This window comes from Rhyacophila brunnea, unplaced genomic scaffold (genome assembly GCF_057557595.1).
Source record: "Rhyacophila brunnea isolate RB1 unplaced genomic scaffold, BYU_Rbru_1.0 scaffold_11, whole genome shotgun sequence".
Classification (NCBI taxonomy): domain Eukaryota; kingdom Metazoa; phylum Arthropoda; class Insecta; order Trichoptera; family Rhyacophilidae; genus Rhyacophila; species Rhyacophila brunnea.
The window spans coordinates 31461142-31488733 of NW_028232763.1; the positions used below are offsets into that span (position 1 = coordinate 31461142).

Genomic DNA, 27592 nt, shown 5'->3' on the forward strand with positions numbered 1-27592 from the left:
AAGTGATTTTTTGTTTTAGTGAAGTCGACGAATGAGATGGTAGCTGTTACTAAACTATTTTTTAAATCACGGAAATCTGCACATTGTGGTTGTAAAATTTGGTGAGTATATGTGTTTTGATACCCTGTTTAACGTGTTGTTATTGTTTTACTTATTGATAAGCATTTTAAAGCTTTAATCGAGTAGACACATTTCCCCCACGAAAGTAAACGCGTGGAGTAAGTACACCTTTGTTTTGTGTCACACTTCCCCCATATATTTTCTATGAATTCGCATAGTCATTATTTTAACTAGTGATGGGACACGACGCATTATTTATATCGATCGAAAAAATGTTCGTCATTGAAATAAAATGTTTATAATTTTATTATTATAGTTTTATGTTAGCTAAGTAGGTACTCGGAAGAGTGCGGGTGATTCAATTTAATACATAGGTTTTTAAAATAAGTACTTATCTAACATATGATAATAATTAATGTGCATTTTTCCACATTTAAATATAAACGAAAGACAGATAAAGGAGCTTACGACCTAGGAAAATTACAAAAAACAGATGAATGTGTAAAAAAACAATCTATTGACAGGATATGAAGCTGCGATAAAATACGCCATCCACGATCTACAATAAATTTTTGCTCATGTTCACAAAAGAAGAGAAGACAGTTTTAGCAGAAGTACAATATAACCCGAAGAGATTGAAACATCTTTGGCAGAACATTTGAATACGTTGGAAAAGCATGTCTCACAAAAAAAGTAGTCCTCGAATTAATTGGACAGTATATTAAAGAAAATAATATTAACACACCGTTTAAAAACGAAACACCCGGACACAATTGGTTTAGGTATCTATAGGTTTCATTAAAAGAAAAGTTTAAAAAAACTTTCAAAACTTTTGAAAACTTTCATAAGTTATCATTTAAGTATGATGGTTACTTAAACCCTGACGGCTAAAATTATTAAACATGGAACATGCTTTTCCCACTGATTCTCTGAATGCGGGTTGTCCAAATTCGAAGGAATATAAAATAAATAAAAGATTGTCCACAAAGGATATATAATGTTGACATAACAAGTTTTTCCCATAATCCTTCAAAAAGTAAACTCGTTAGTTGCATCGGATTTCCGTCAACTAGGATACGTTAGTTAATAAAAAAAATACGTCGTTTTTGTTTCGGGACATCACTAGCGCTTCATACATTAGTATGATACACTTACTCAAAAAAAAATATTTTAGTCCATTTTTGTTGAAATTATATACTTACTGTAGTTTTAATTTAAGGCTCAATATCCATTAAATGAAATATTACCTTTCTATACATGTAATACGTTGTGGTTTTGAACTACTTCTGGAATAAAGATGAATTTAGTTACACTTACCCCAATATTGGGGTAAGTATAACAAACTGACTAGTGACCAAAAAATATTAAAATGTCGTATATATTACAGTGGGTTCCTTATATATTAATTGTACTTAATGCTTTTGTAGTTCCTATGGTTAAAGTTTTCAATTGTTTAAAATACACCTATCCATCATGAACCAGGTTGAAATTCATCTCATTGAATTATAATACGTCACACTTACTCCGACTCACCTTACTTATTTAATCTTATACTCTAGACCAGAGGGGGGCAAACTGCGGCCCGCGGGCCGCATGTGGCCCGCCGGGTATTTTTTTGCGGCCCGCCATCATTAACTGTACTTCTGATTACGAATAATTTTTTTATAATTTAAAAAAAAAATATTGACATAGATTAAAATTTGTTTAGCAATAGTACGCGATCCATTTTCAATAGATATTGATAGTGTACCGACAGAGCTACAACTTGAGATTATTGATCTGAAGTGTGACGCTGATTTAAGAAAATTGCATCGTCGTGAAGAAATCTCCAAAGTTTACAATGCCCTTAATTCAGACAAATTGGACCAACTTATGCAAGAAAAATGTTCGTTATTTTTTAATCAACCTATATATGTGAACAAACATTTTCGATCATGAACCTCAATAAAAAAAAATTACGATCAAATATCTCCGATGCCCATTTACAAGCAGTTTTGAGAATATCAACTACAAAATTAACACCTTAACAGTTTCATTCTTCTCATTAATTTTTTTGTAGTGTTTATTTTTCGTGATAATAAATAGTGTTTATCTAAAAATGGTATTTTACTTGCGGCCCGCCGCTCATTTTGAATTTTTGAATTTGGCCCTCCATCTAAAAAGTTTGCCCCCCCCTGCTCTAGACCTTTGTACTAACATTTTACTTATAATGACCATTTGTTCAACCTGAAAAATCATCCACAGTTCACTCTGAGTAGCTGTAAGCTAATCAGATCGAACTATGGGACTCATTACATGTTTCTTTTAGCTTTGTCGTGAGGTAGACATTCACATTTCGGTGTAGGAATTGACTTCAGATCTCACCAAAATAGTTGTGTCATAAAACAAGGCCGGCTGAAGGCCAGTATTTTGTGGCCGTGTCACAAGCATAAATAACTTGACAAAAAAATTTGTCCTGTTAAACCTTTTATATTAATTAATACATTTTATATCCACTTTCAATACCGAATATATCACTATTGTCTGATTTGTAATACCGGTATTTCAGTATCGAAAAATACTGGGATACGGCATGGCCCCCATAAGGGGGGGGCTGCCAGGGCTCTAGCCTAGGGGCCCGGCGTGGCGGGTCGACCACATAATTGAGATAAACACACATCTTAAATATGCCCTAATAGTAGAAAAAGTCGCCTGCAGCGCTATTTTACTTCGGGGTTATTACCATTTCAAAATATAAGAATGGTTGTGTGATGCAATTTTTGTTTATTGTGTGTTGATACTCGACAACTCCATAATTAGATGTGTTAAAAATCGCTAAAAATACAATGAATTTTTATTGACCTCAAACACCATTTAGAAAACGCCACTGTAGAGCGTCAAGACTGCCTTTAACCTTTGTGATAAGTAGGGGGGCCCGCTTCAGGATGTGGGGGCCATGGATATCGGTATTGCAATCCCAAGAGACGACACAGAGAGAGTAGATTTTGAGTGTTCCTAATCTTATAAGTATGTTCATGTTTTTTTTTGGGGAAATTCTTTGGAATCATATCGTCGGTGTTTTGTAAAAAGGGTGAATCAACCATTTTGGCGAAATCAAGATTTTAATGAAAATACAATATGTACCCCACTAGCTTTGTTGTGTAAAAACGGCGAATTTGTATCTCCACAGGAAAGTACTTAAAAACGATAATCGACTAAAATTATGAAATAAAAATCAAATGTGACATATTAGGCCGTTTAAAATATTATATAATAATACCTATTATAATGACAGTATTCTTTCTAAGCGTTATTATAAACTAGTTAGATATTTATAATCATCTACAGGTAATAAACAAATAAATCTCAAAAGTTAAAAATCCTCCTGTAAAATAGCATTTTGGTTAATTCGCCCTTTTTACAAAACAACGACGATATGTTCATTAGCTAACTAAACCTTCGTCTACATGAGTGGTTTTCAAACTTTTCCTATACTTACCCCTCGTTTACAGTTGAGGTTATTTTGCACTTTGACACTTAAACTACTATAAGTACTTTATGTTAATTGAAAAGAATATGTCGGCTACGGAAATGCCTTATTGAAAATCATTCGTCCACCTTTGTCGAGTGTTGCTCTAGACAAGGCATTACTCGTGCTTTAAACCTTTAAATACTTTATGATGATAAGTGAAAGGAGAAGTAAATTATCAACACCAGTTTTAAATGGTCAATAAAAAATTAAATGAAATTCATACGGCCACAATGACCAAATCAGAGTAATCTAGTTGTAGTATTGAGGTGACGAAATAATTTTGACATACACATTTTTGACATACACATTTTTACCTGAATGGCACAGAATTGTCGAGGTAATAAATAAAACACCATAATGACAGTAGTATCAACTTTCAGAAAATTTATTTAAATTGGGTATTATTATATTTACGTACATCAACAGACATTAATTTTAACGGCTAATTCTAATATAGATTTTGACTAACATACACATAATATGCCGTAATAACGATTGCGTCATACGCCGTTCATTTATATAGTATCCATTTGTTTAACCTTAAAAAGTAATCACAGAATGAAGAAGTTAAATAGAATTTACACTAATATTTCACATAATATCAAATGACACCCGTCGGTGCGGGGGTCACCATAAAATCTGTTCACACAATACAAGATAAGGAGTGACCAGTTTTAGAGTACGTTAGGATAAGGCTTTGTTTTTTTAAATTATTTACAGTCTGAAAAATGAGGGTATCCGGTGGATTATATGATTACGGAGTTATCCTATTTTAAACTCAACTGAATTTGAAATGACATCTCTTTGAGTTTTCAACATGAGCGGAAAATAAAAACAGATTTTGGTAAAAGAGTACTATCTTGGCTGAACACTGATTGTGATGCTCCAACTATGAATAATGAAGATAATGTCAAATCAGAAAATGTAGTAAATTTTGTGTTAAAGTATCTCCCCGTCATTGACCGATTAATATAATTTGACATTTGTAGGTTTTTTGAGTATTGCTACATTTGAGTAAAAAGTATACACAGCAATCTCTACCTGTGGGTCTATTCTATACACAAGGCGGCTATCGACGGTAGTTTATTATATTCATGTATTGAGGTATTATAATTGTTACATTAAGTTAGCCGTCTAAACTGTCTAACACACCCAAAAGAGAGGCTGTTAAAACATAGCACATTTTGACAGTTTACACGGTTCATTTATTGTAACAATTAACCTCTCAATACATAAATATGATAAACTACTGTCAATAGCCGCCTTGTGTATAGAATAGATCCACTGATACAAAATAAGAAATGATAACTAGAGAAATATTTTATTTCATTGAAATATATCAACCTCAAGATTATGACGAGGTAACTTGGAAAATTAAATTTTAAAATTAAACACAGTGCCATCTAAACATATCGCCATATTATCGAAATTAAAAATAAAACCAAAGTTGCATATTGTTAAGAAATTTTCGGTGGCTAAAACAGTAAGTCCCATTCATTATAGATATTTTTCAAAATTTATTATGAAAAATTTCAGTGTATATAACTGGATTTAATTATTTCTTCAGTCTCTTGATCATGGCAATATTCAATTACCGTATTTTACTAATTACAACCCTACATATATATTTTGCACAAGGATTGCTTGAATTATCATAATATGTTGGTTGAATAATTATTGTTCGATATACTAATTAGTTATGATATTTTCCTCTTCCCATTAAATGTCACCCACAATTTTTCGATAAACACTGAAATTTTTTAAGTTAAAACTAATATTTTAAATTAATTTTGTTTTTCATAGATATCAGATGTGACACAAACACTTTTTACAGAAAAATATTTATGGATACATATTATTCGGGAAAACACAGTAGGCGGGTATGTATCAAAAGTAGACTAGATTTCTCAAAATATTACTTACCTAGTTATAGAATTTAGACAATGTGGGTTGTGACAATATTTACTTTTTTTCAAAGCCTTATCATCCTATTGCCTTATGTAAGGAAGAAAATAATGTATTTATCAGATTTAGAACTATTTTCAAAAACACCATAAATATAAAGTTACCAAGTTATAGTATTGAGGTGACAATATTATCAAATTTCTTCTGGAACCCAAAATACTTAGCAAACGGAGTGGTATCAATTATTGATATTTGATCGGGGAGATTCAGTCACATTCAAAGCAATGTGGAACAATGGTGACGTTACCCTGAATATTAAATTAACCGGATGCATGATAGTGGAATGAGAAGATTGACATATGAGTATATGTAAACGTAAACGATACAGTCAAAGGTGTATATCGTTTATACCAAAAATACATCCTCTTTTTTAAAGTTTACAAAAGGGGGAAACCCGACTATTTATTATGTATTAACATTTTTGTACTGAAAATTTATCTATACATTGTACAGCTGAGGAATGCAGAGAATGAGATGAACAATGATAAAATAAAATCAATGCAAGGTCAAATCTAAATTTGCACTTATCCATATATAAAGAATAATGGTAACAGAAGAAATACCCCCTGGACATTAACCCCTTGTCCAAAAATAAAAACTCTTTTACGTATTAGTATAATTTTAAGTAATACTAAATAATAAAACTACATGTAATTAGAATATTTAGTAATTATGTAAATAGCAAATAATTTTTCATTAAAAATTTTATTATCAAGTTTGTTTTGTTTGTTATGCAAGGTTTATTGAAAATATTTATTTTTATATGGGGGGTCATACAGCAATGACGTCAAAACAACAGTGTAATTGAAAATTAGCCTACCAATTTTAACCGATCGATTAAACGTTCCAATTAACGTGATTATCACATCCAAATCTAATATTATACAAGCACTCTTCAATGATAACTGAATTGAAAATGAGTCCAATGAAGTTTGTAAATTGTTAGGGGGCCAATTTGTTCACTAGTAATTAGGCTAATAATACCTCTTTTTTTTGTGCACGAGCCATGGAAATTGAGTATTTCTCAGTTTGAGTATTCCACAGATCTGTAAAGAGTGAAACCCGAACCCTCATTTGCAAAACCCGCGGCGGTTTACCGGTTCGCAATCGCCACAAACTACGTACATACTATAATACTGTCGCTCAGAAATACAGAATTATTAGAGTATAAGTCATCTATTCAGTCCGATGTCACTTCTAAGTAATAAATACATTCAATTCATTGTACAATGTGCAGTAATAAACAACCATGTGATTAATAACGAGTATAATTTTACCATAATTCCATACACAAGTCACCGACAGCCATAAATAAACACCCGATAACAATTTTAATCTCTTGTCAGCGATTGCCACTTGTTCTTCAACAATACAACATTACAGTAATAATCCTTAGCCCTCTCCATTATCAATTAAAATCGAAGATGTTGAAGAAACCCATCTTCTAAAGCCTTCTGTGATTATAAATATTACTAGACCGTCAGATATATTCGAATATAACTCCAATCAGGATAAATATGCTATGATGTATTCCAGATACTTACTGAATAAAATACATCCCTTAAAAATATGAAATAGGAACAGAATGATAAATGTTTGTGAAAATTTACCAAATCAACAAGTTTCTCGAGTTTATCGTGAATATATTCACACTAAAATGATAAATATTGTTTAGAAAATATTCACAAACAGTTCATTCAGAAGTTATGATGCTTACAAGAACTCGCGAGTTAACTCGTCCGTGGCCTGACGTGACTTACATGCTTTGGCGAGTTAACTCGTCCGTGGCACTGATAATAACAAAACGTTTGGACTAAATCTCTACAGAAAAAGGTTTTCTTCAACATATATGATTACAATTCTTTTTCTTCTTCATCTCCTGTCAAATTTAGATTGATTCTATCAGTTTTAGGAATAACTTTTGATGAAATCATTTGAAAACTAATTAAAACTTATTAAAGCATGTCCGCCAATCACAAAGAAGAAAAAGAAGTGTTGAACAACAGAAAAACATTCCGATGTGACATACTATTTCCTTCAGTATAACATTTCATTAACAATTACTATTTTGAGATTACATCCGATTCGTCCTCGGCTCATTGGTGCAGTGGAACATGTTACCCTGCGTTACAGAACGAACGAGCACTTCTATTAACCATTAGTAGGAAACAATATTACATTACATTATTTGAGAAAAAAACATGGAAAAAATAGTATAAAAATAAATCTTTGATAACATTAAATAGGTCACTTATGAAAAGTAAGAGATACATTAAGGTAGGGCTACACTCACAAAATGGAGAGTCACAACATAAAGATTTATAATATATCTCCAAAAGTATTATTTTTGTATTTTATACACAAGTATATAGTTTACTTAAAAGAAACCTTAAAAAAGTATGAGATTATTTTGGATGTCTTATTTAAATACATGTAACATTATGCAATCCTTTAGGATGCGAAAAACTTTTATTCGTCAAGTATTATGTATAGCACAACCAGAGTTCTCTTTGCGTAAGAAGACATCCTCATCAAAGTCAAAGTCAACCGCTTCCTTTCAACGGCCACTTCGCCGAGGCGTGCGCACGACTCTACATCTTTCTCTATCTCTCTCTCTCTTTAATTAAATCCAAATGTTGAACAACAGTACATAAGTTTGTCTGCCAATTATTTATGTTTATAAAATGGAAGCATGGAATGACGGAGAACCAAAACAATTAAATGCTATTCTGTAAGACTTCTTCAGAATCGAACGGCAAATGGATTTGTATAAGCGTGGAGTGGGCCGACAGTTCTTTAGAAGTTTGAATGATTGTAATTAATGTCAGCATATTGTCATTTTAGGGCCCAATGCATAATGTCAACCCTATGTACGCTATGCATAGACAGACAGCAAAACAATCACTAACATGGCGACATTGCTTTTTGCAATCGATAGTATTAGCATCAAATCGATATAAATGGTAAAAGAATGAAAACTGCATAATGCAAATTAAATAAATGCATACATTATGGATAAAATTAGTGTTCCCAGTATTTGGATAATATTCCTTGAACAGCAAGTATTGCAACATGCGTGCAATATAATCTAGTTTCAAAGTTTGAATAGATAAGATAATCAATAAAAACTATATTTACTTGATTTCTGATGAGAATACGTAATTACGTGACACTTGTCACTCTCGTTTCGCTTTCACCACCAGGGGCGCACACCTGTTTATCATCAAGCGTTATTTCTTATTTACTTGTAAATAAGCCCACTTATTTAAATAAGTATTTCTATGCATTGGGCCCTTAGTGTCGTAAATGTGCCCTTGAATCTAACATGTACATTTATTTCGCTATTTGGACAAAAATCCAAATTTATTAGCAAGCAGCCTGAGTCAGGACAACATAATGTGGACACTCGTGCTGAAAACCCAAATACCAACATTCAAAATCCATCCCTGACAATATAAACGTACAAAGATACATTTATTAATATTTTTATTACTGAATCTGTCGGTCTAATCCGAACACATTTGCCATTGCAGAAGTAGTATAATTATAAAAATCCATAAAAACTGCATCGAGTCATAAAAAAAACTTTCAAAATATTAATCTGACATTAATTATCAATTAAAGATTCATGAGTAAATAGATTTAACATTTTCATGTCAAAAACAGTATTTCATACAGCTGCCATAACAATGTACAAATTTGTCTTTTGTGACCTTAGATTACAATACTATTACAATATTATATTATGTGACATTTTACACACAGTTATATTTGCACTCTCTTTTAAATGGTAGAAACGTTTCAATCCAAAAGTGTGAAAGAAAGAATAACAATTACCTGAAATATAATTTTAGGATCGCAAATGCAAATGTAACATTTCAAATGCCATTTTTAAATACAGAATACATGTTTCAAAACATAGAAAGAATACTGTAATTCAGATCCGATGACAGGTAAACTGATTCTATGACAGGTAAAGAATCGTTACATCACAATATTAATATTATACATATTCATAGAAAGGTCTTTCCTGTCAGAAGCCCTCCGATATAGAGCGGAGGATGCTCCCCGCAATCATTTGGTGTTGTAAACTTACAATATTTATATTTATATTACCGTACGACACCAAACTTACAACTAATACAAACCGACTTCATCGGCGTGATTTCATTATTAATAATTACGTTTAGGTTAGGAAAAGATAACAATTCGGGAGGCGTAATTATCTAACTATCCTTTGATATATTAAATTTGTTATAAATCTCCATAGAAATCATTCAAGTCCCGATTTCTTCAATATGGCCACCGTAGAGTACAAATAATAATATCAATAAAATAATTACCAAAATTTTTATCATAATATTAACGATTGTAAAATATGGTAAGAGAAAATACTCTGTTTATTGCGTTCACAAGTGGCAAGGGTCACCAATAGAGTGGGTACATTTCAAAAAGAAATAAAAAATAAACTATTCCTTTTTACCCAAAGATTTATCCAAAGATTTTGTGCGGTTGATCCGTTGACATAAATACTTGGACACAGTAACAGATGCAAAATCTCAAAAATTGTAGGTGTTTTTTGTCACAAAATCTCTTCCCCCCATGTCTAAATCACATCACAACTCCATTCCTTAAAAAGTTAATTTGTTGAAAATTATGAATTATCTTGCTGAGTTTGTGACATCACATTTTTCTCTACACTTTCTCTACAACCCAAGGATAGCCATCATAAATAGTCACATTATATCAGAACCTACTCTGCCCCATTAGGACATCATGTTATATTATATGGACCAGCATCGAAGAGTGGAGGTAGGCTATTTAGATCCGACAAATATAATGCACAGTTTGTCAGTCATACTTATTTGTTTTCGTTGAACTAAGAATACAAACTGCAGATGGTGTTGGTTAATTTTTATAATTCAATTAAAACCTGCCTAACCAAATCAAAATAGATATTAGATTTTTATTTATCTATAAAATAACTAAAAATTTTAATTGGGCAAGGTTGGATTGAATTTTAAAAACTAACCAACACCATCTGTAAATTGTATTCTTAGTTCAATGAAAACAAATAACAATGTCTGATAAATTTCAGTGTGCACTAATTATGCCGGATCTCCACACCCTACTTCCACCCTTCGCCACTGAAATGGACAACCCCTAAGCAGAATAGGCAGAATTCATTTTTCATCCATATTAATCTGTGTTATGAAAGAATGAAATTAGTTTGTGAATCAGTGACATACGGTTACCTTTGTCTGTAGGGATGCATTTGAAAAAATCATATGTACTTACCTACTAATTGTTATAACTACTATCTGTCTACTTAGACTTTGTCACTAATTGAATCTTGGGGGGGAAGGCGGGGTAGTAGCATATACAATGTGTTGTATTGTGGAGTAGTATTAACATATTTTCATAAAAAAGTAATTAATCGATTCTATGCCTTCAGCTAGTTTTAAACTCAAATTACCAGCCTCTGTCGATTGATTTGCATAATCTAAAAAATTAAACACGCAGTGACATCTGTTTGAATAATGATGAAATACTAAGCCACTAATCATCAGTATTACAGCGATTTTAGTAACGTGTGTCGTTACAAATCTGCGGCCTGTCAGATACTGCCATAGTAATATCGTGAGGCATAGAAAAGAAAATTTACAATACAATAAACACGTAATATGTACTTTATTAAATATTTTTGAGATGCTCCAAGTATATAACATTTACGGACTGCTCCGCTCGCCACTGATAATGTCTATCATCAGGGTTATTCGATGATGTGTCCAAGTAATATGTCAAAGTCTATGCGGCTGATCAATACAAAAATGGCAATCATCGCTGAGAAAAAAACTAAAAAGAGAAAATGGTTAATAAGTAAATAAGCGAATATCGCATTGCACATTTACACACTAAATAATACAAAACACGTTTTAAGTAATGTTCACAATAATTACTTCATCACTCTCGTACAAGCGTAAACGCCAGTTCAATTAATAATTCATTATTCCCGTTGAAAGATTCCACATGACTAGAAGTGAACTCAGAGCGGCTAACGCTTACAACCTAACACCCGATCTTTGCCGTTAAAACTATTAAACGTCACCATCGGGACAAGGGAGGAGAATTCTCCACTCCCTGATAATAAGAACATTTTGAACGAATCAGTGAAAGTTTTAAAAAAACAAAATGGCGTTACCGATCTCCGCGTGGGTGAAATTTTCACTGACAAAACACCCACGTGATTATATTTACAAGACTGACTGTCACTATAAGTTAGATTGGTTATATGGCACATCAATTCTGCGAATTATTTGAATTATTTTCCCGGTGACAGATATTTTACAACAATACTGTAACGTATACGAACATTAAATAAACTTATCTAATAGAAAAGCCATCATTTCGAATTTCAAAATCACCCAATTTAGGGTGCTGTCGAAACAACGTCACGAACCCGGTTTCTTATTTTATATCTCTCTTTCAAACAGTATTTGTGCGACCATCCTTGTGCCATTCTCTCCATGCAAGCAGTTTAACATCATACTTTTTTTTACGATATTGTTCCGGAAATATATTTTTCATTTAAGACTGAATAAATGCACAAGATTTAAGAATTCAACATTCTTCATTAAAAATACATAATTCGGAAAAACCTAAGAAACATGACCAAATTCCGTTAATTTAAAAATATCTCAGGACTCTATTTTTAAGCGCTGGCTAGACGCTAATGCTTTACCACAAGCTACCTCCACAAACCGGTTTGTATCAGGAAGCCCGTGTGTATGGACAGGAAAGCAGTATGTAGCTGGCGCAAACTGATAAGTGTTCCGTATTTTTCGCACAAACTATACCGAGCAGGCAAGTCGCTGCCGTCTAGCCGGCGCATTAGTCATATTTATTTAAATAAGTGACAAAAGCCTTGTTAGTTATTATTTTGCTAGCGTCAACTATGACATTAGGCTCATTAGTAAGTTTTACATAACATCGACATCTTCGCATTTGTCCTTGATATGTGTAGTTGTTCAGATTATTTTACAGGGATTGTAGCCGAGTCTATAGCATAATTGGTAAAGCACTCGCCTTAGATGTGTGTTTGAATCTCACTCAGTCCATGATTTGTTCATGTTTCTGGGGCTATTCCAAATTATTTTTTAAAGGATACTTCATTTAGTAAATCCTGTTGTTCGAATTTTAAAATGTAACCTGGAAATTGTCCACATTCTGAGAGACTTTTATTTTTAATGGAATTCTCAAAATCAATAGTGATAAAAAGGTTAAAATAAAAAAAAAATAAGCCGCTGTAACCCTGAAGTAATTCTATATAAGCTGCATTATTATTTTTATTTTTAAAAAGTTCGCGATAATCCGTTGAGGGGTGCGTGCGGCACGAGTCACTGTGAGCATCCATGACTTAATTTTGAATATTACTAATTTATATTTCCCACTGCGGTATAACTATAAGAAAAAGCTTCGTCATAGCAGTGAGAAAAAAAAAGAAACTGACATTTTTCAATTATTCATCCTTTTGAAATTTATTCTCTGGCAAACTAAAATATGACTTTGGATGCAGCACAACACACAGTAGCTAACAGCTATGACATACCTAACGGATGAACACGCACGCTTAAGAATATGAGATAACTCTTTAAACTTAGCACCAAATCTATGCAAACGACTCTCCCGTCAAACACGGACAAACACGCGCGTTTCCTTAAAAAAAATGATTGTAACGTCACTTTTTTCTTAATTTTTATATCATCTAAGTATTTTCATAACCTACCATGTAGTAAACTTTAATAATACAATATCAATAAATAACACTCGCGTTAGACCTACCCCTTCGCTGTGCATCCGCCCGGCAGATATAAACGCTCGCCCCTGTTCCCGAATCCCGTTATAAATTTACGAAGAAAAACTTATACAAAGGAATAGCCTTAAATAAAGAAATGCTTCCAAAGGTAAGAATCTAATACACCATGCCCATTTGTGCTATTATTCAGAAGGTTAATAACAACTGAAGAATTTCATTGTGCGTCAGCAAACCTTCCCACAACATTACCTTCCCAATATTGAAGGATTCAAACACTCTCTAGTACCATTAAAACTCTTCTCATTTCAGGATTGTAATCCTCACCACATACTTGACATAACTTCACATACACTTGAAATTTACTCTATAGATCAGTGGCGAAGACTCCCTACCCACTTAACATTTACCTCAACTCATAAAAAATAATCACAATGCAATTTCCGTGAATAGATTTAGTATTCCATACGTAAATACTGAGATTACAATGTGAGAAACTGGCGAAATCTTTAAATAGTATGAACGTATCGGTGTATAATTGAAACATATAAAAATATATAAAATAGCTAGCGCCACACATTGGAGAAATAAAAAAGATTCAGTGGTTTCTATACAAAAATAATATTTGAAATAAACTGAAAATATTCATTTCATTAATAAATTTCCGAAATTCGCCGAATATGATACAATAAGAAAATGCTAAGTTCTAATTTGACGTGTTATTTCTTAACACACCGACACCATAATCCTGAGTTTTTATGATAAATTGGTGCAGTATTTCCAGAGGCAGTGGCGAAATCTGGAGATAGGCGTTGAGATCTGACAAATATAGTGCACACCAAACTTTGTCAGTCAAACGTATTTGTTTTCACTTAACTATGACTACAATGTATAGATAGTGTTTGTAGTTTTATTTTGTTTTTACGAGAAATGCATGTTAGCCACTTGCTGAACCTATTAGGTCCATACTGACTCCAAACACAAATTGAAAAACAAATGTGTATTTGCCAGACCTAGGATTCTAACCTGGGACCCAAGACATAACAAGACGACGCTTAAGCAGCTTGGCCATCGCATATGCCGCATAGTAGATAATAGTCAATAAAAATTTGTTTATATAATTTTAGATACTATTTTACAGATAGAAGAATATTTTTTATCGATTATGGTTTGGTAAGGCAGGTCTTAATGAATTTTATAAAACTAACCAACACCACCTGTAATATGTATTCTTAATTCAATGAAAACAAATAAGCGTGAAAGACAAAGTTCAGTGTGCACTATTTGTGCCACTCGTCGCCACTGCAGAGGTCCTTTATTGGTATCACTTTCGTTTTGGCTCCATCTCCGTATTAGAAGGTTTTGTTCAACTTTTTTGATTATAATTCTTTTACCTATATCAAACTGAGTCTTCACCACCATAATACCTACATAGCATGTAGCGTTTGGTACCACCGACCATTCATTCGAAGAAAATTAAAGTTTGTAAATGCATTCTCAGAGCTAACATTCAATAATTAATTAACGGGAACGTAACTGTTTTTATAATTTGTAAGACGGCTTGAAGAATTGCCTAATACTAAAATCACAAAGCGTAAAGAATTGTTTGTGCGACCGTTGCGCCGGCACTGACGCCGGGCGATCACTCTTCACTAGAAGTAAGAGACCGATAGCGGCGGCGAGTGCGGGCCGAAGCGAGGGGGAGCTCGGCCCCCATACACTCGTAAGTTATTACAATAAATACTTAGTATTTACAAGGTACATCGACAAACAATAACTATCATATCAATATATTATTACTTCATATTTACAAAGCACAATGACGAGAGGTTCACAATGAGCGCTCGGACATATTGCCACATTAATTATTACACATTTTATTTTCGAAGGAATCAAGAGTGATCTAGGAGCGTCGCAGGCGACATCTATGGGAAGGAGACGGGGATACTGATATGGATTGATATTATGGAGAGGACAGCTGATCCTGAAAGATACAAAATGTTCACTCCCATTCGGAGATGATATATCTCCAGTTGAAGGTGCATTTAGAAAGATACCGACGACTGTTTCAGACAGCCCTTTCCCGCAAAGGTTCATTAGTTTCCAAACCTCCCACCGCTTATTTGACAAGGGGGACTCTCCACTAAATTTACCTCCTATTTATTCGCATATTTCTCGGCACAACCCATTATAATATAAAATCTAATATTACAAATCTTCATTGAATAAAGAATTGAATAAAGATCAGGATTGGATTTAGGCCAAGCATACGGGCAAAATGTGCATTTCTTAATGGCAGCCAAATTTATGTAATTTTTTTCATTTTGGACATCTTGTTCGGCGCGGACTGGATAACCTGAAGAGATTGCGGTTTTGGAGTCTCCAGGGAAGGCGAAGCAGAGAGTGTGTCAAATGAAGAAGCTTACTGGGGCAGCCTTCACTCAGCCCTGAGAGAAGCAGAGGACCGAGGGGGATAGAAAGTCTAGGTCGCTCGGAAGATGACAGAATTTCAAGGTTGTTACGGTCGTCAGCCATGATGGAACGACCAAGAAGAGAGAATATGAAATACTGAAATTTTAAAAGCTTGGTGGCGTTCACAAAGACATCCACCCAGCTGACCACAAAAATTAACAAAAACTGTCAAAAAATACCAGAAAGCAACATACTTTCTTTTGCTTAGCCCATTTGTAATAAATATAATATAGTCCTTACACATTCAATAAAAAGATTCCGACTGACTGAACTAACCCCCCCCCCCCCCCACCCTCCCTAAAAAATAAGAATTTAAAAAGCTTTGTGGGGCAGTTGTTCCTTGGGGCAGGCCTGGTTTAGAAACCCCTATTAAATTATTAATAATTTAACAGAAATATATTATTGTCATACTACTCAAAAATATTGAATAAATGTGATTTCCCCGCTAACGATTCATCGGTAGAACTGAGGGAAGCCATTGAAAAACCCACTGTAAAATTACATGGTGAGATTTGTTAATATCAGAATCATCTGTATGAATTCCACAACAGGGACGCATACTGAGTAAATTTACATGGTGAGCCCTAAGGTACCACAATAAATCAATACATCCATGAAGTCTCTTCATAGAACTGAACCTTTGCGGGGGCAACCGATACTGCCGATATCTACACAAAGTAAATTTAATAAACATAGCCGATGCGTGACGGAGACTAAATCAGGAAGACAGTTTGAAATGCATTTTTCATCGAAGAGTTTTGAGCGCAGAAACCAGAAAACACTTAACGACTACCACCTCGCCGATCAACATCGGCAACAATTACGGCACACGAGACACGGTACGGCGATCGGTGCAGAATGCATCTTTGACACCAGCTCCCAAAATTGCAATAATTTTAAAAGTAGCGAAATCATATATGATCACACAAGCATCTATCTATTTGCGTCTGATTCTAAGAAATTATAGAATCAAGTTGTCACCAGACAAGAAATAATAAAAGGAGACCTTTTAAAAAAGGCACGCATAGTACTGACATTTGATAGAACTATAAACTTAATATCAAAACATGGTTGCTCTCGAGACAAACTGTATATATCAGACTCGGTACAATATTTCAAAATCAATACTTACTAGACTTTACTTCAATGATAGTTTCTGGTGAGGAAACACATACCTATGTGAAATTAACCAAAATGGCAGATGTTAGTTTTAATCCAATAAATATGAATTATTTAGGCCCCATGGTGGAGCAGTACCAAAGTGCCTGTCTATGACGTAGGTGCGGGTCCAAATTCTGCAACTGGCATATATCACATATTGTTTTTTTAATATGCGTTTGATCCAGAAACATGGACACAGTGGGTTATTTGACCAAAAAAACAAACTGGGAGTGTTTGGATAACATCCATCGGTTGCATTTACAATAATAATGCACCTTAAATTTAAGCAAATAAACGGAGGGGTGAAAGAGACGCATTCGACCGATCTGCTGCGCACATCGTCTCTTCTCGGACTCCAATAGTCATCTGCGGCGCTTAATAGCGTCCTCGTCTGGGAGATGGCGCCGCTCTCGCCTTGACTTTACTGATTCAAAATGACGAATAAGTACCGGTATATTAATTATATTCAACGTTGACTAGATATACTTCCGCAGATTTTTTAACATATGACGAGTCGAACCAGCATGGCACAATGTAAAGTAAGAGCGCGACGATCCGACGAGCCGGAGATCGCCTCCAGGGCGACGCCGGAAAAGATCTGAGGCGACTTCAAGCGGAGATCTTCAACAAGGGCGGGATCCGACGGGCAACGGCTTAGAGGGGCACACCCGCCTCCGCGCCCTCTTCTACGTCCCCGCTTTCCAGCAGCCACTCGTACTCCTGATCAAGCGCCGCCTTCTCCTGTCGCACCCAAAAGTAAACAGATTTTATTAAACACGATACATATCCTTAAATATTTAGTTAACAAAGATTGAAAGATTAGATGACTGGCGATGCAAATCTAAGAGACCAGCTGCGAGTAATATCAAGAAACCTGTAGCCTTTTGTAAATATACATAAGTAAATGAAACTGCAACTTCTGACACTTTCACTCCGTTTCTTGCGGATGAGCTGATTAGCCCTTTGACAGTTCGCATACTGGACGCACACGGAATCCCTACCAAGATCGTTACTTTAATCGAATCCCAGCATGAGAGTGCTGTGCCAAAATTTACAAAAAGGTTAGGGGGCACAACCAAAGTCAGACAGGAATGCATCGGTGATCCGTTTCTCAATACCACCTGACAGAGGCAGAACTATCACCCCCATTGTGAATCTGTGCAACCTTAGTACTCTGGTGACAAAGACTTATGCAATAATTCTACCGGGGGCATTCCAGAGACAATTAATTCTATTGATGCGCCGTGTGCTGGCTTTGGAAACCTATCCATTTTATGATACTTTATATCAGGTAAAAAAATGCTCACTTTTAAGATATTCCTGATAACAACAGAGAATCCGTACCTTGTCTTTGTGCGCGACCAGTTGCTGACGCACCTTCTCGTGCTGACGGGACAGCGTGTCGCAGCGCTTCTCATAGAGCTGTGCGAGACGCACGCGCTCTGCCACACCCCGCTCCACTGCCTGCACACAAACAAAAAAGTACCCGCTCATCCGACTTGTATATTTAAAATCATGCTACTATGAAACTCTTTGTATTATATTCAAATGATAGCGATTCCAGATACATTTTAGAATAGTTGAAATGGTAACTGTAGAAAAATTAATATTATCGGTGTTGCAGCACTGAATACAATATTGTAAACAAAATAAAAATGGAAGCCTAATGTTGATATTCGTGCTTTTGTTATTTACTTATGTTATTTGCAATTTACAACATTATTCAACAAAATCAGGCATGTCCAACAGTAGGCGAAATCAGCGGCCCCGCCAAATAAATCACAGAACATAAGTGTGAAATTTAAATAGAGGAATTTATAAAGGGAGTGTGCCAAGATGGATTACCTGCAGAGCGACCTCTCGCTTGATGCGCACCAGCTCGTCTCTATCCTTGTGCACCTTGGCAAGCGCCTTCACTTCACCGCGCCGCGCAGCCTGCAGACGCCGCATCACCTCCCCTGTCTCCCGCTCCAACAGCGCCTGGAATACACCATTATTATACTAAGGGCCCAATGCTTAGTCACACTAGTAAATAAGTGGGTTTATACGTTACGTCGTTGATTTTTGAACACATAACACAACAAGTGAAAACAAGTGGCACCTCCAGTGGCGAAATTGAAACAAATGTTATAGCTGTCAAATAAACGCACTTTGTTAACAGAAATCAAGTAGGTATATACAATATTGAACGTCATTTACTACATTAGGATACATCAAAATTGTATCGATTACCGATTATCTATGCAAACACCAACCAAAAACTTTGTACATACACATGAGATTTTTGAATTATGAACACATAGGGCATGCTACTATTGCACTATTTGCAGTGGGTGTACGTCAAAATTTTAGAAATTAATTGTAGAACATTTGAACCAAAAACGGTGCTGCCGTGTTATTTATTGTTTTCCTAAACTGCTAACTATACTAGAACTTAAAAAATTCACATTTGCCACGGTCACAATGATGCGATTGAAGAGTTGAAATTCTATAGGGTCTAAGTGCCAACATTTTTATTTTTACAAAGTTACAGAAGAAGATCAGTATAATATGATAAGTTCACATACTTCTAAAGATAAAATAAGCAAAGGAAGAATAAAATATTTAAACATGGACAATATTGAAACGTTCTATGTAGAGGGGTATGTAGGGGTACATAGACCCCGCCCATATTTCAGTGTATTTGTGTGACAAAAATGGTAGAGTTAAAAACTTAGACCCTTCAAAATATCATTAGGCTTGGCATATAGATTGTATTGAAGTAAAAAACTTGTTTTAGAATTTTTTTTGGCACTTAGACCCTATAGACTTTCAACCCTTCGATTGATAGCGTACTACTTGTCTATTAATCAAAAGATTCAAGATTGAGTGTGGCGTTTTTTTGTTTTTCATTACACGTCTGCCGGATTCACTCTACCGGCGTGTAACAAAGATACACTTCAACAAATATAGATAATAATTATTGAATAATCAAACAATTGAAAACGGTAGACACGTACCCGGAGAAGTTTGAGTTGGGCCTGCTGGGACTGTTTTAGGTACTTGTCAGCATGCGCGTAGATGGCGCAGTGGTAGCGCTGGCGTAGGTCACGCGTCTGCAGCGCATGCTCTCGCCATACGCCCCCATCGGCGCCCACTGCTTCCGCCTCCGCCGCCTCGCTCACTCCGCCCGCCGCTCCGTCTCTGCAATCCGCCTTATTCAAAATGGCCGCCCTACCCGTTTGCGTCCCTCCGTGAGCGATGACAAACCGAGCGATTTCAGCCAATGCGACAAAATGTCAACATAATTCTGCCCTCAATGTCATCGAATCTTATTTATTGAAGACTTCGGCGGCAGAAATATGAAGCCCATCAGATGTTTCAATTAGACATTGCCGGGTAATTACTAGCCTACTTACATTTTAAAAAAGAATCGAATCATAGTATGTTTGTGTAATCAAAATATTCTTTTCGACATTTAAAAAAAAAATCACCTGTGATTTCTAGAGTAATAAAACAATGAAAATGAAAGCGTCTATATTAATTTATCAGCGTTGAATATCGATAGTGTTGAAATGCTCATCTGCAACCCTATTCTAGTACAAAGTCGTGTTTACTGTTAACATGAAATTTAGAACCATTTATTCATTACTATGATAATATTGTGATAAATTTAGTTTTTAACAGTAAATACGCATGCTAGAATAGTGTTGTCGAATATGTTTATTAACACACCACAAAAAAAAACAAAAAAAACTGACATAATAAAAAAAAAACAAATTAAAAAGTGTGACTCAAAAACAAAAAAATGGTAATACATGTCATTAGGAAAAAGAAAAACACATCATTGGTCTTCCTTGTAAACTTCATAAATCTCATTTTGGTGAAGTTAATTTTTTTTTGAATATGCTAGTGCTATGCGGCTTTAGAATTTATATTTAAAACGAGAATAAGACAGTTATGCCTGTCTCCTGAAATAAGGTTGTTTTGGATTCATGAGGTTTACAAGATAGAACGACAACACGAGATAGAGACAGAAGTCAATAATAATTTATTAAAATATAGCTCGACCGCGAGTACGGCAACGGAGAATGTCACTCATTCAAACTGCGGTCCCTCACAGCTTTTCCAGAGTTCAAACCGATCGGGAATAAATGTATCATCAGTGTCAAATATTAATCAAAATAAATTAGCAATTTATATTAGATAGATAAATGAAAAGTGCATTTGTGCGTAAACCGGTAATTCATCGTGGTGTGTTAATTCATTATGGCAAAGCTAAAATGGGGAAACTCATATGGAATTCAGTTAAAAATAAGCGGAGATAAAATCTAGCAAGCGTGGTTGGCAATATTTTAATAATTCTTTCAAGATGAATGTCAATACCTACCGTGGAGAACATGAATATTAAAAAAACCGCAAACTCACTCTGCAGACAGTAAATTTAACCTATAAATATCGTTAATAAAACTGCTGGTTGAATTCAGTATGAAATGTTGATTACAGTAGAAACAAATAAAATCCAAAAATTTGATCACGTGTCATACAGATTTCATTGTCAGTATAAGTTACATTGTAATCGCAATAATAGGAGACATTGACCAGCAATGGCGAACCCTCATTTTAATGTACCCACATGAAAGTTTAAAATGTGTTATAAAAAAAATGTGTTGGTAATAAGTACATTGTAATATAAAGTCTACAGAAACACTTGATTACAAGCAAAGTAGCAATCGATTTAATGATGTTAATGTTCTTTTTTGATGGAGTATTTGACTGGAAATTTGAAGAATTAAATACAGTAGAACCTCGATATAACGGACTAATACGGGTAATGGGGTCCGTTGAAAGTCCTTTATATAAAAACACAAACAAAATCCTGTTTATCAACTCTCAAAAGTTACGAAAATCGGTCATGATGTATGCGCTGGCTTTCGATGTGATACCCAGGGTCACCTTCATATACTTCTAACCATTGTTAATTTATTGAATGGTGTAATAAATGCATCCATTCACTTCGATTAAACAAATTAAATTGCTATGCGGCTGTGTGAATTAGCAGCCAGCGTTGCAAACGTCAGTGCTACATTCAGTCTACACAAACAGAACTGCATTATGACTCGAATTCGAATTAGAGAGGTATGACGTGAATATCATGCACAGAACATTGTTTACAAGCCGTGACACTTAGATTTAAACATGTATAACATTAACAGGATGTTTTTTTAATTAATTATCACATTTGATATTTTGCCCGTTTTATTGAGATTCTAATGTAATTTCAAATTCAGAAAATGGTTCGCCATCCCGCTGACCTAAGCAGTCAGGTTCGGATGATGGAGTTTCTACTGTATTTAGATTTGTCTGGCGATTATGATAGGGCTGAAGACTGAATAATTTCAGACAGCAAGCCAAACGAGGGAGTGAAGATAGAGCAGCGGATGTCGTGGGTAAAATGATGTGTAGCCTAATTCATACAAAATCAATTGCAACTCGATAATATTCTTATATTGGAAAATTAATATAAAATCAACGCGATAAATAATCTACTGGACAACTAATGCAAACAGAATTGATTGTGAAATCCCGTAGTTAGTATGTTGTGTATTTTTTTCTTCACTCGGAAAGTAGTGAAGTTCTGAAACAGTACTGGAGATGTGGTGGTGTTCATTATTTATGATTCGCTCTAACCGTCAGTCGACTTTCCTTTCTCGCAGGTGGAGAACCTGAAGAGATGTACGTCTCCACATCCTGAATCCAAATACGATGTTCCATTAAAAAATACAGGGTAACCCAGAGAGGCCTGACGATTTTGTAACGACGCAATTACAGCGTGATTAATTACAAAAATTATTTGAAACTACAACTATTTGAATGCCATTATTATTTGTGAAAAACTATATCACTTAGATGTCTTGCATTGCTCCTCCGCACGCGCATTTACAGATTTGCCATAACAAATTGTAATATAATATACAATTTGGAATTGTACCAATTTAGTCCCATACGTTACTTTAGGTTGTCAATATTCTGCAGTCTTCTGATAAAGACTTATGCCAAACCAGTATTCAATAATAAAGTGCAAGCCAAGGAACATCACCATTCAGTGAAATCAGATACCCAGTTTACATCAAAAACCAAACACATAGCATTTCCATATAGCAGCTTGACAATGGTTGGAATGTCTAAACAAAATAAGGGCCCAACTGTTCCAATCTAGGCTATTCTGCACCAGTCACTTTTACATTGTAAAGAAGACATTGATGGAGCTGTCTTGGATGGCTACTAAAATGGCATCCGATCACTACTCTAAGCGTATGAATATCATCAGGTCTCTTTGGCTCACGGAACCGATCGGGAATCGAACCCGAGAAGGGGGTATTCAGGATATTGGAACGAGCGTTCCGTGCATTCGCATTCGTGTCGAGGACGGCCATCTATTATCTATTTTAGTAACAATCTGCCGTTCTGTGATTCTATTCAATGGAAAGTGATGTGTTCTATGAAAAATGCACTATTAATAGGCTGTAGAGGTCGGTTAGGAAATTGAAAAAATTCAGGATGAGAGCGGAGCGGCGTACCGCAGACGGAGCTACCTTCGAGAGGGCGTCAGGTGGTCGGGCTCGCACGCGGCCCCCGCCTTCATCCGCTTCCACAGTCCTCGGTAATTATATTGGCTCACCTGCCTGACCCAACGACGAGGCCGTCTAAACCAAATGTCAAACAAAAAAAATAACATAACAATGCCGTTCCACTTTTCTTTTCAGTTGTCAAATTAATAAAAAAAAAAACATATCCACGCCGACAAATCGTAGCATCATCATGAATACAGCACATCAACGCGTATAGTTTATTCACATTCTCTATTAATTCAAACAGCCAAATAAATTCCTGTGGTCTTTGGTCAATTGATAGAGTGCCGTGGGTTGTGGGCCCGATTCTGCCATAGCAAAAAGTTTGTTGTTTTCATAATGTGTGTTTGATCAAGCGGAATAACCCAACAAGCATTCCTCATAACAAAAAAATTTATTAATGCAACCGCCACTCAGTGAAGGTCCATCCATTTAACATGGTCGCGATTTCTCGATCAATTGGGGTTTTTAAAAACAAAACAATTTAAAATAAGACAATACAATAAAAGTAATATAACTTTGCAATAAACTGAAAAAATAGCATGCATATAAGAATCTAAGTACATAGTTTACTCTGCTTGGCCTGTCTACACTTATGTAAAATTTATCGAAAACTGTCAAATAATCTGATTGTGCCACGTCAAAATAAGTGCGGGAGAAAAAAATATTATTAAAAAATCCATTGTGATTCACAATCGCAATGAACGAGGGTTACCTGTAACATGTAGCAGTTCATTGTTGGTTTAATACAATATGCCATTACATGGGGAAAAATGAATGGTTCAAACTCACTATAATATGCCCAAAGACCACACATTTTTAGCTGCCGTAAGTGATTTTTATACAAGTGTAATGAAAGTGGTGTCTGTGAGTGACAATCGAGTGGAAGACCCACAGGTCATACGGCTCTCCGAAAAATTCATAACGTTAGAATAACATATGTCTGTATCGAAAGACTTCATCAGTATCGATACCGATAAGTACGTTATCAAAATCATCATGGACGAATTAAACATCAACTCACATGTTTTTGCTGGAGAGCCTCTTGACAAGGCGGTTGGTCATACAGAATTTGGTGCGGCGCGATGAGGCGGGGCCGTCGGCGTCGAGGGAACGGTGATGGGAATGGGCGTGGCGCGCACGCTCTTTCTCCTGCTTGCGGCGCAGGGCTTCGCTCTTTTTGTCAAACTCGGCACGCTTGTCGCGCACCGCCTTGCATGCCAGAACCCGCTCTAACGCCTCTGCCTCCAATTCCTCAGACGCCAGCGCCTCTCCCTCCTAAAGCAATACACCACAATTATTTTTCTGCTTTACAATTTAATCAATAAATAACAACATCTGCGCATCTATTCTATACACAAGACTGCTTTCGGCCACTACGGCAGCTATCTAGGGTAGGTTTATATCAAAGTATTAGCACTTATTGTAACAATTACAATAAGATAGTTGTAATTGTTACAATAAGTGCTATGTTTTAACAGCACCTCTTTTGGTTGTGGTAAATTTTAGAGCGAGATACGACAGTTTTGACTGTTTAGACGGCTAACTTATTGTAATTGTTACAATAAGTGCTAATACTTTGATACAAACCTACCTTAGATAGCTACCGCAGTGGCCGAAAGCAGTCTTGTGTATAGAATAGATGCGCTGATATATTTTGTGTAAAAGAAGAAAAATTGCCAAAAACCCCAAAGTACGTTAATTCAATATACCCCCACAGAAGACTACCAGACTGCCTATCTCTGACAATCTCTGACATGGGTCACATGTGTTTCGACTCACAGCAACAACCTAATGAGTTGGGCGAATAGCCAATCCTCATAAACATAATCTGTTAATACAAAATTCACTCTGTGACACTTGATGGGAGTTGTGGAGGCCCATATGATCATCCTAGGATTGAACAGGGTAAAAAAACGTGTTAACATAAATGTTTCTGACTCGTGTAAGGAATATAAATGTGTTTCATTGTTACGAGGGCAAACAGGAAAAATCGAAAGGTCACACAATCATTTCAGGATTGATGGAACTTGTGTGTCAGTCTTAAAAAGCACTTTATGCACCATCCATACTACTGACTTACTCGAAGTATTTTTAATAGTATTCTTCAGCATTAACTACTCACAAAGTGAGCTAAATTAATAATAAACTGAAAACACACCTGAGTATTATCGTGGAGGGTGGTCTCTCCGTCGGTTTGTAGGGTAGGAGTGTCATCTTGGGAGTGATCAGCGTTGATGTTGGGCGAAGAGGAGGCGCCGCCTAGCGAGGGGGATACAGCAGGTGCGGGCAGCGACGCCTGATGGGTGATGCCTGCTACACTTGCACGATGGCGGGGTGACCAGCCTGCGCCGCTCCCTGCACCCCCGCCTGCCCCCGTCCCGGTCGCCGGCTTCGAAACAGAGGTGTCTTTCTTAGCTGCACCTGCCATACCACCATAAACTAGTATAAGTAGGAGTATTAAGTGTTATGCTTTTCGTTTGAAACGTTTCTTTTATTTTTACTAACTACTTCAATGAAATTTCACATCTAACGTGAATTTCCTTCCTATATGAACATTTTAAAACTGCACAAAGTAGAAAATTGGGGTTGTCAAATATACCAGGAGGGGCGGTGGCAGCTGCAGCGGCAGCGGTGGCATCAGCATCCATATCATCCGTGAGGACAGACAGCTGCTGTTCGCGTTTCTCTCGCTCGCTCTGGTACTTGATGGGGTTAGCCAACGCCTCCGCCAAATCTGACAGTCCATCCGGCACGTAGTCCTGCGACATACACACAACATGGATTATGTCAAAGAAATGATAAGTACTATTTACCCGTAGTGCTCGGTACACGTAAGTGAATTCCGCCAAAGAATTTCATAAATGCAAAGAATTTGTATTGGATACATATTCAATACACCTGAACACTTCGTAATTGTAAATAACAATGAATGACAGAAGCCCTGTCTACAGTAATTCTGCAAATCCATAACTATGTGATGTGTTATAGCACCTGTACACGTGCATGGATTTACTTTGCAATAATAAATGTTTACACGCAAAAGTGCTGACTGTCTCGCCAATCTCATTCTTCAAGCATAAGCGTAAGGTGCTATTTGATAGGTTGTGAAATTTTCCCGCAGGTTCGCCACTATCGTTCTACAGCGCAGGCGTAGATATCGCACAAATTCCAAATATCACATAAAAATTCAGAAGCTGCTGAACTTTTTTGATCGATGCAAATCTTGAAACTTGCACGATAATACGTTTTTACACATGCAATTTCTTGTTATGGTCGTAATAATACGTACTGTCACCAGTAAATCCATGCACATCTACACGGGGTATTAGGCATGATGGAAAAATTGATATTCTTATGATACAAAACATATTCAAAAACTGATAATAGTTTTGTTCATTTAATGTAAATTTCATCCTGTCCATTTCGTTGACTTCAAAATAACATCAAAGGGCGGGCGGGCTGTAACTTTTGTTGACAGCTGGCAAATGATTACCTTGACAACCACGAGCAGGAAGAGACTGGCCATCAGCAGAGGCTGGCCGAGCTCGTTGCGGAGGGAGACGTGGCGGTAGCCGGGGCACAGCCCGACAACCGGCAGCACGCGGTGACCGATAAGCTTGCCGCCCTCCTCATACGCCGACAGCCGAATGGAAGCCAGCTCCGGGAGGACCACCTGCCGTCACACAAAAATTAAAAAGACCACTCGTCATTATCAAGTAAAACAGACTCACACTCGGAAACAACTACATAATAGAGATGTAATAATTTTTTTATTGTATTAGTATCATATTATTATAACACTTGAGAGCCATAATAATATATTTTTAGCATGGTTGAATTATTGGTAACTATAAAAAAATTATATTCTCTGAAATGGCAGGTTTGAACGCATGTTTGTAGATTTGTAGATAAATAAAAATGGTGCCCTGATGTTGACGACATATTGCTTTGGTTATTTACTGATGTAATGTTATTTGAGATCTGTTCATCTATATC

At 35.8% G+C, this 27592-nt stretch overlaps 1 protein-coding gene across 1 annotated transcript in view; it reads right to left on the minus strand.

Moving 5' to 3' along the window:
* Positions 1-3935: 3935 nt before the first annotated feature.
* Positions 3936-27592, minus strand: part of Plc21C (Phospholipase C at 21C) — a 59004-nt gene continuing 35347 nt past the window's right edge. Inside the window, exons 14-22 of the mRNA XM_085960236.1 lie at positions 27090-27269; positions 26196-26355; positions 25755-26017; positions 24618-24871; positions 23558-23668; positions 19982-20165; positions 18828-18962; positions 18327-18446; positions 3936-17723 (exon numbers count right to left, since the gene is read on the minus strand). Coding sequence (XP_085816362.1) covers positions 17637-17723; positions 18327-18446; positions 18828-18962; positions 19982-20165; positions 23558-23668; positions 24618-24871; positions 25755-26017; positions 26196-26355; positions 27090-27269 — 1494 coding nt within the window. The 3' untranslated portion in view covers positions 3936-17636. The remainder of the gene's footprint in view (positions 17724-18326; positions 18447-18827; positions 18963-19981; positions 20166-23557; positions 23669-24617; positions 24872-25754; positions 26018-26195; positions 26356-27089; positions 27270-27592) is intronic.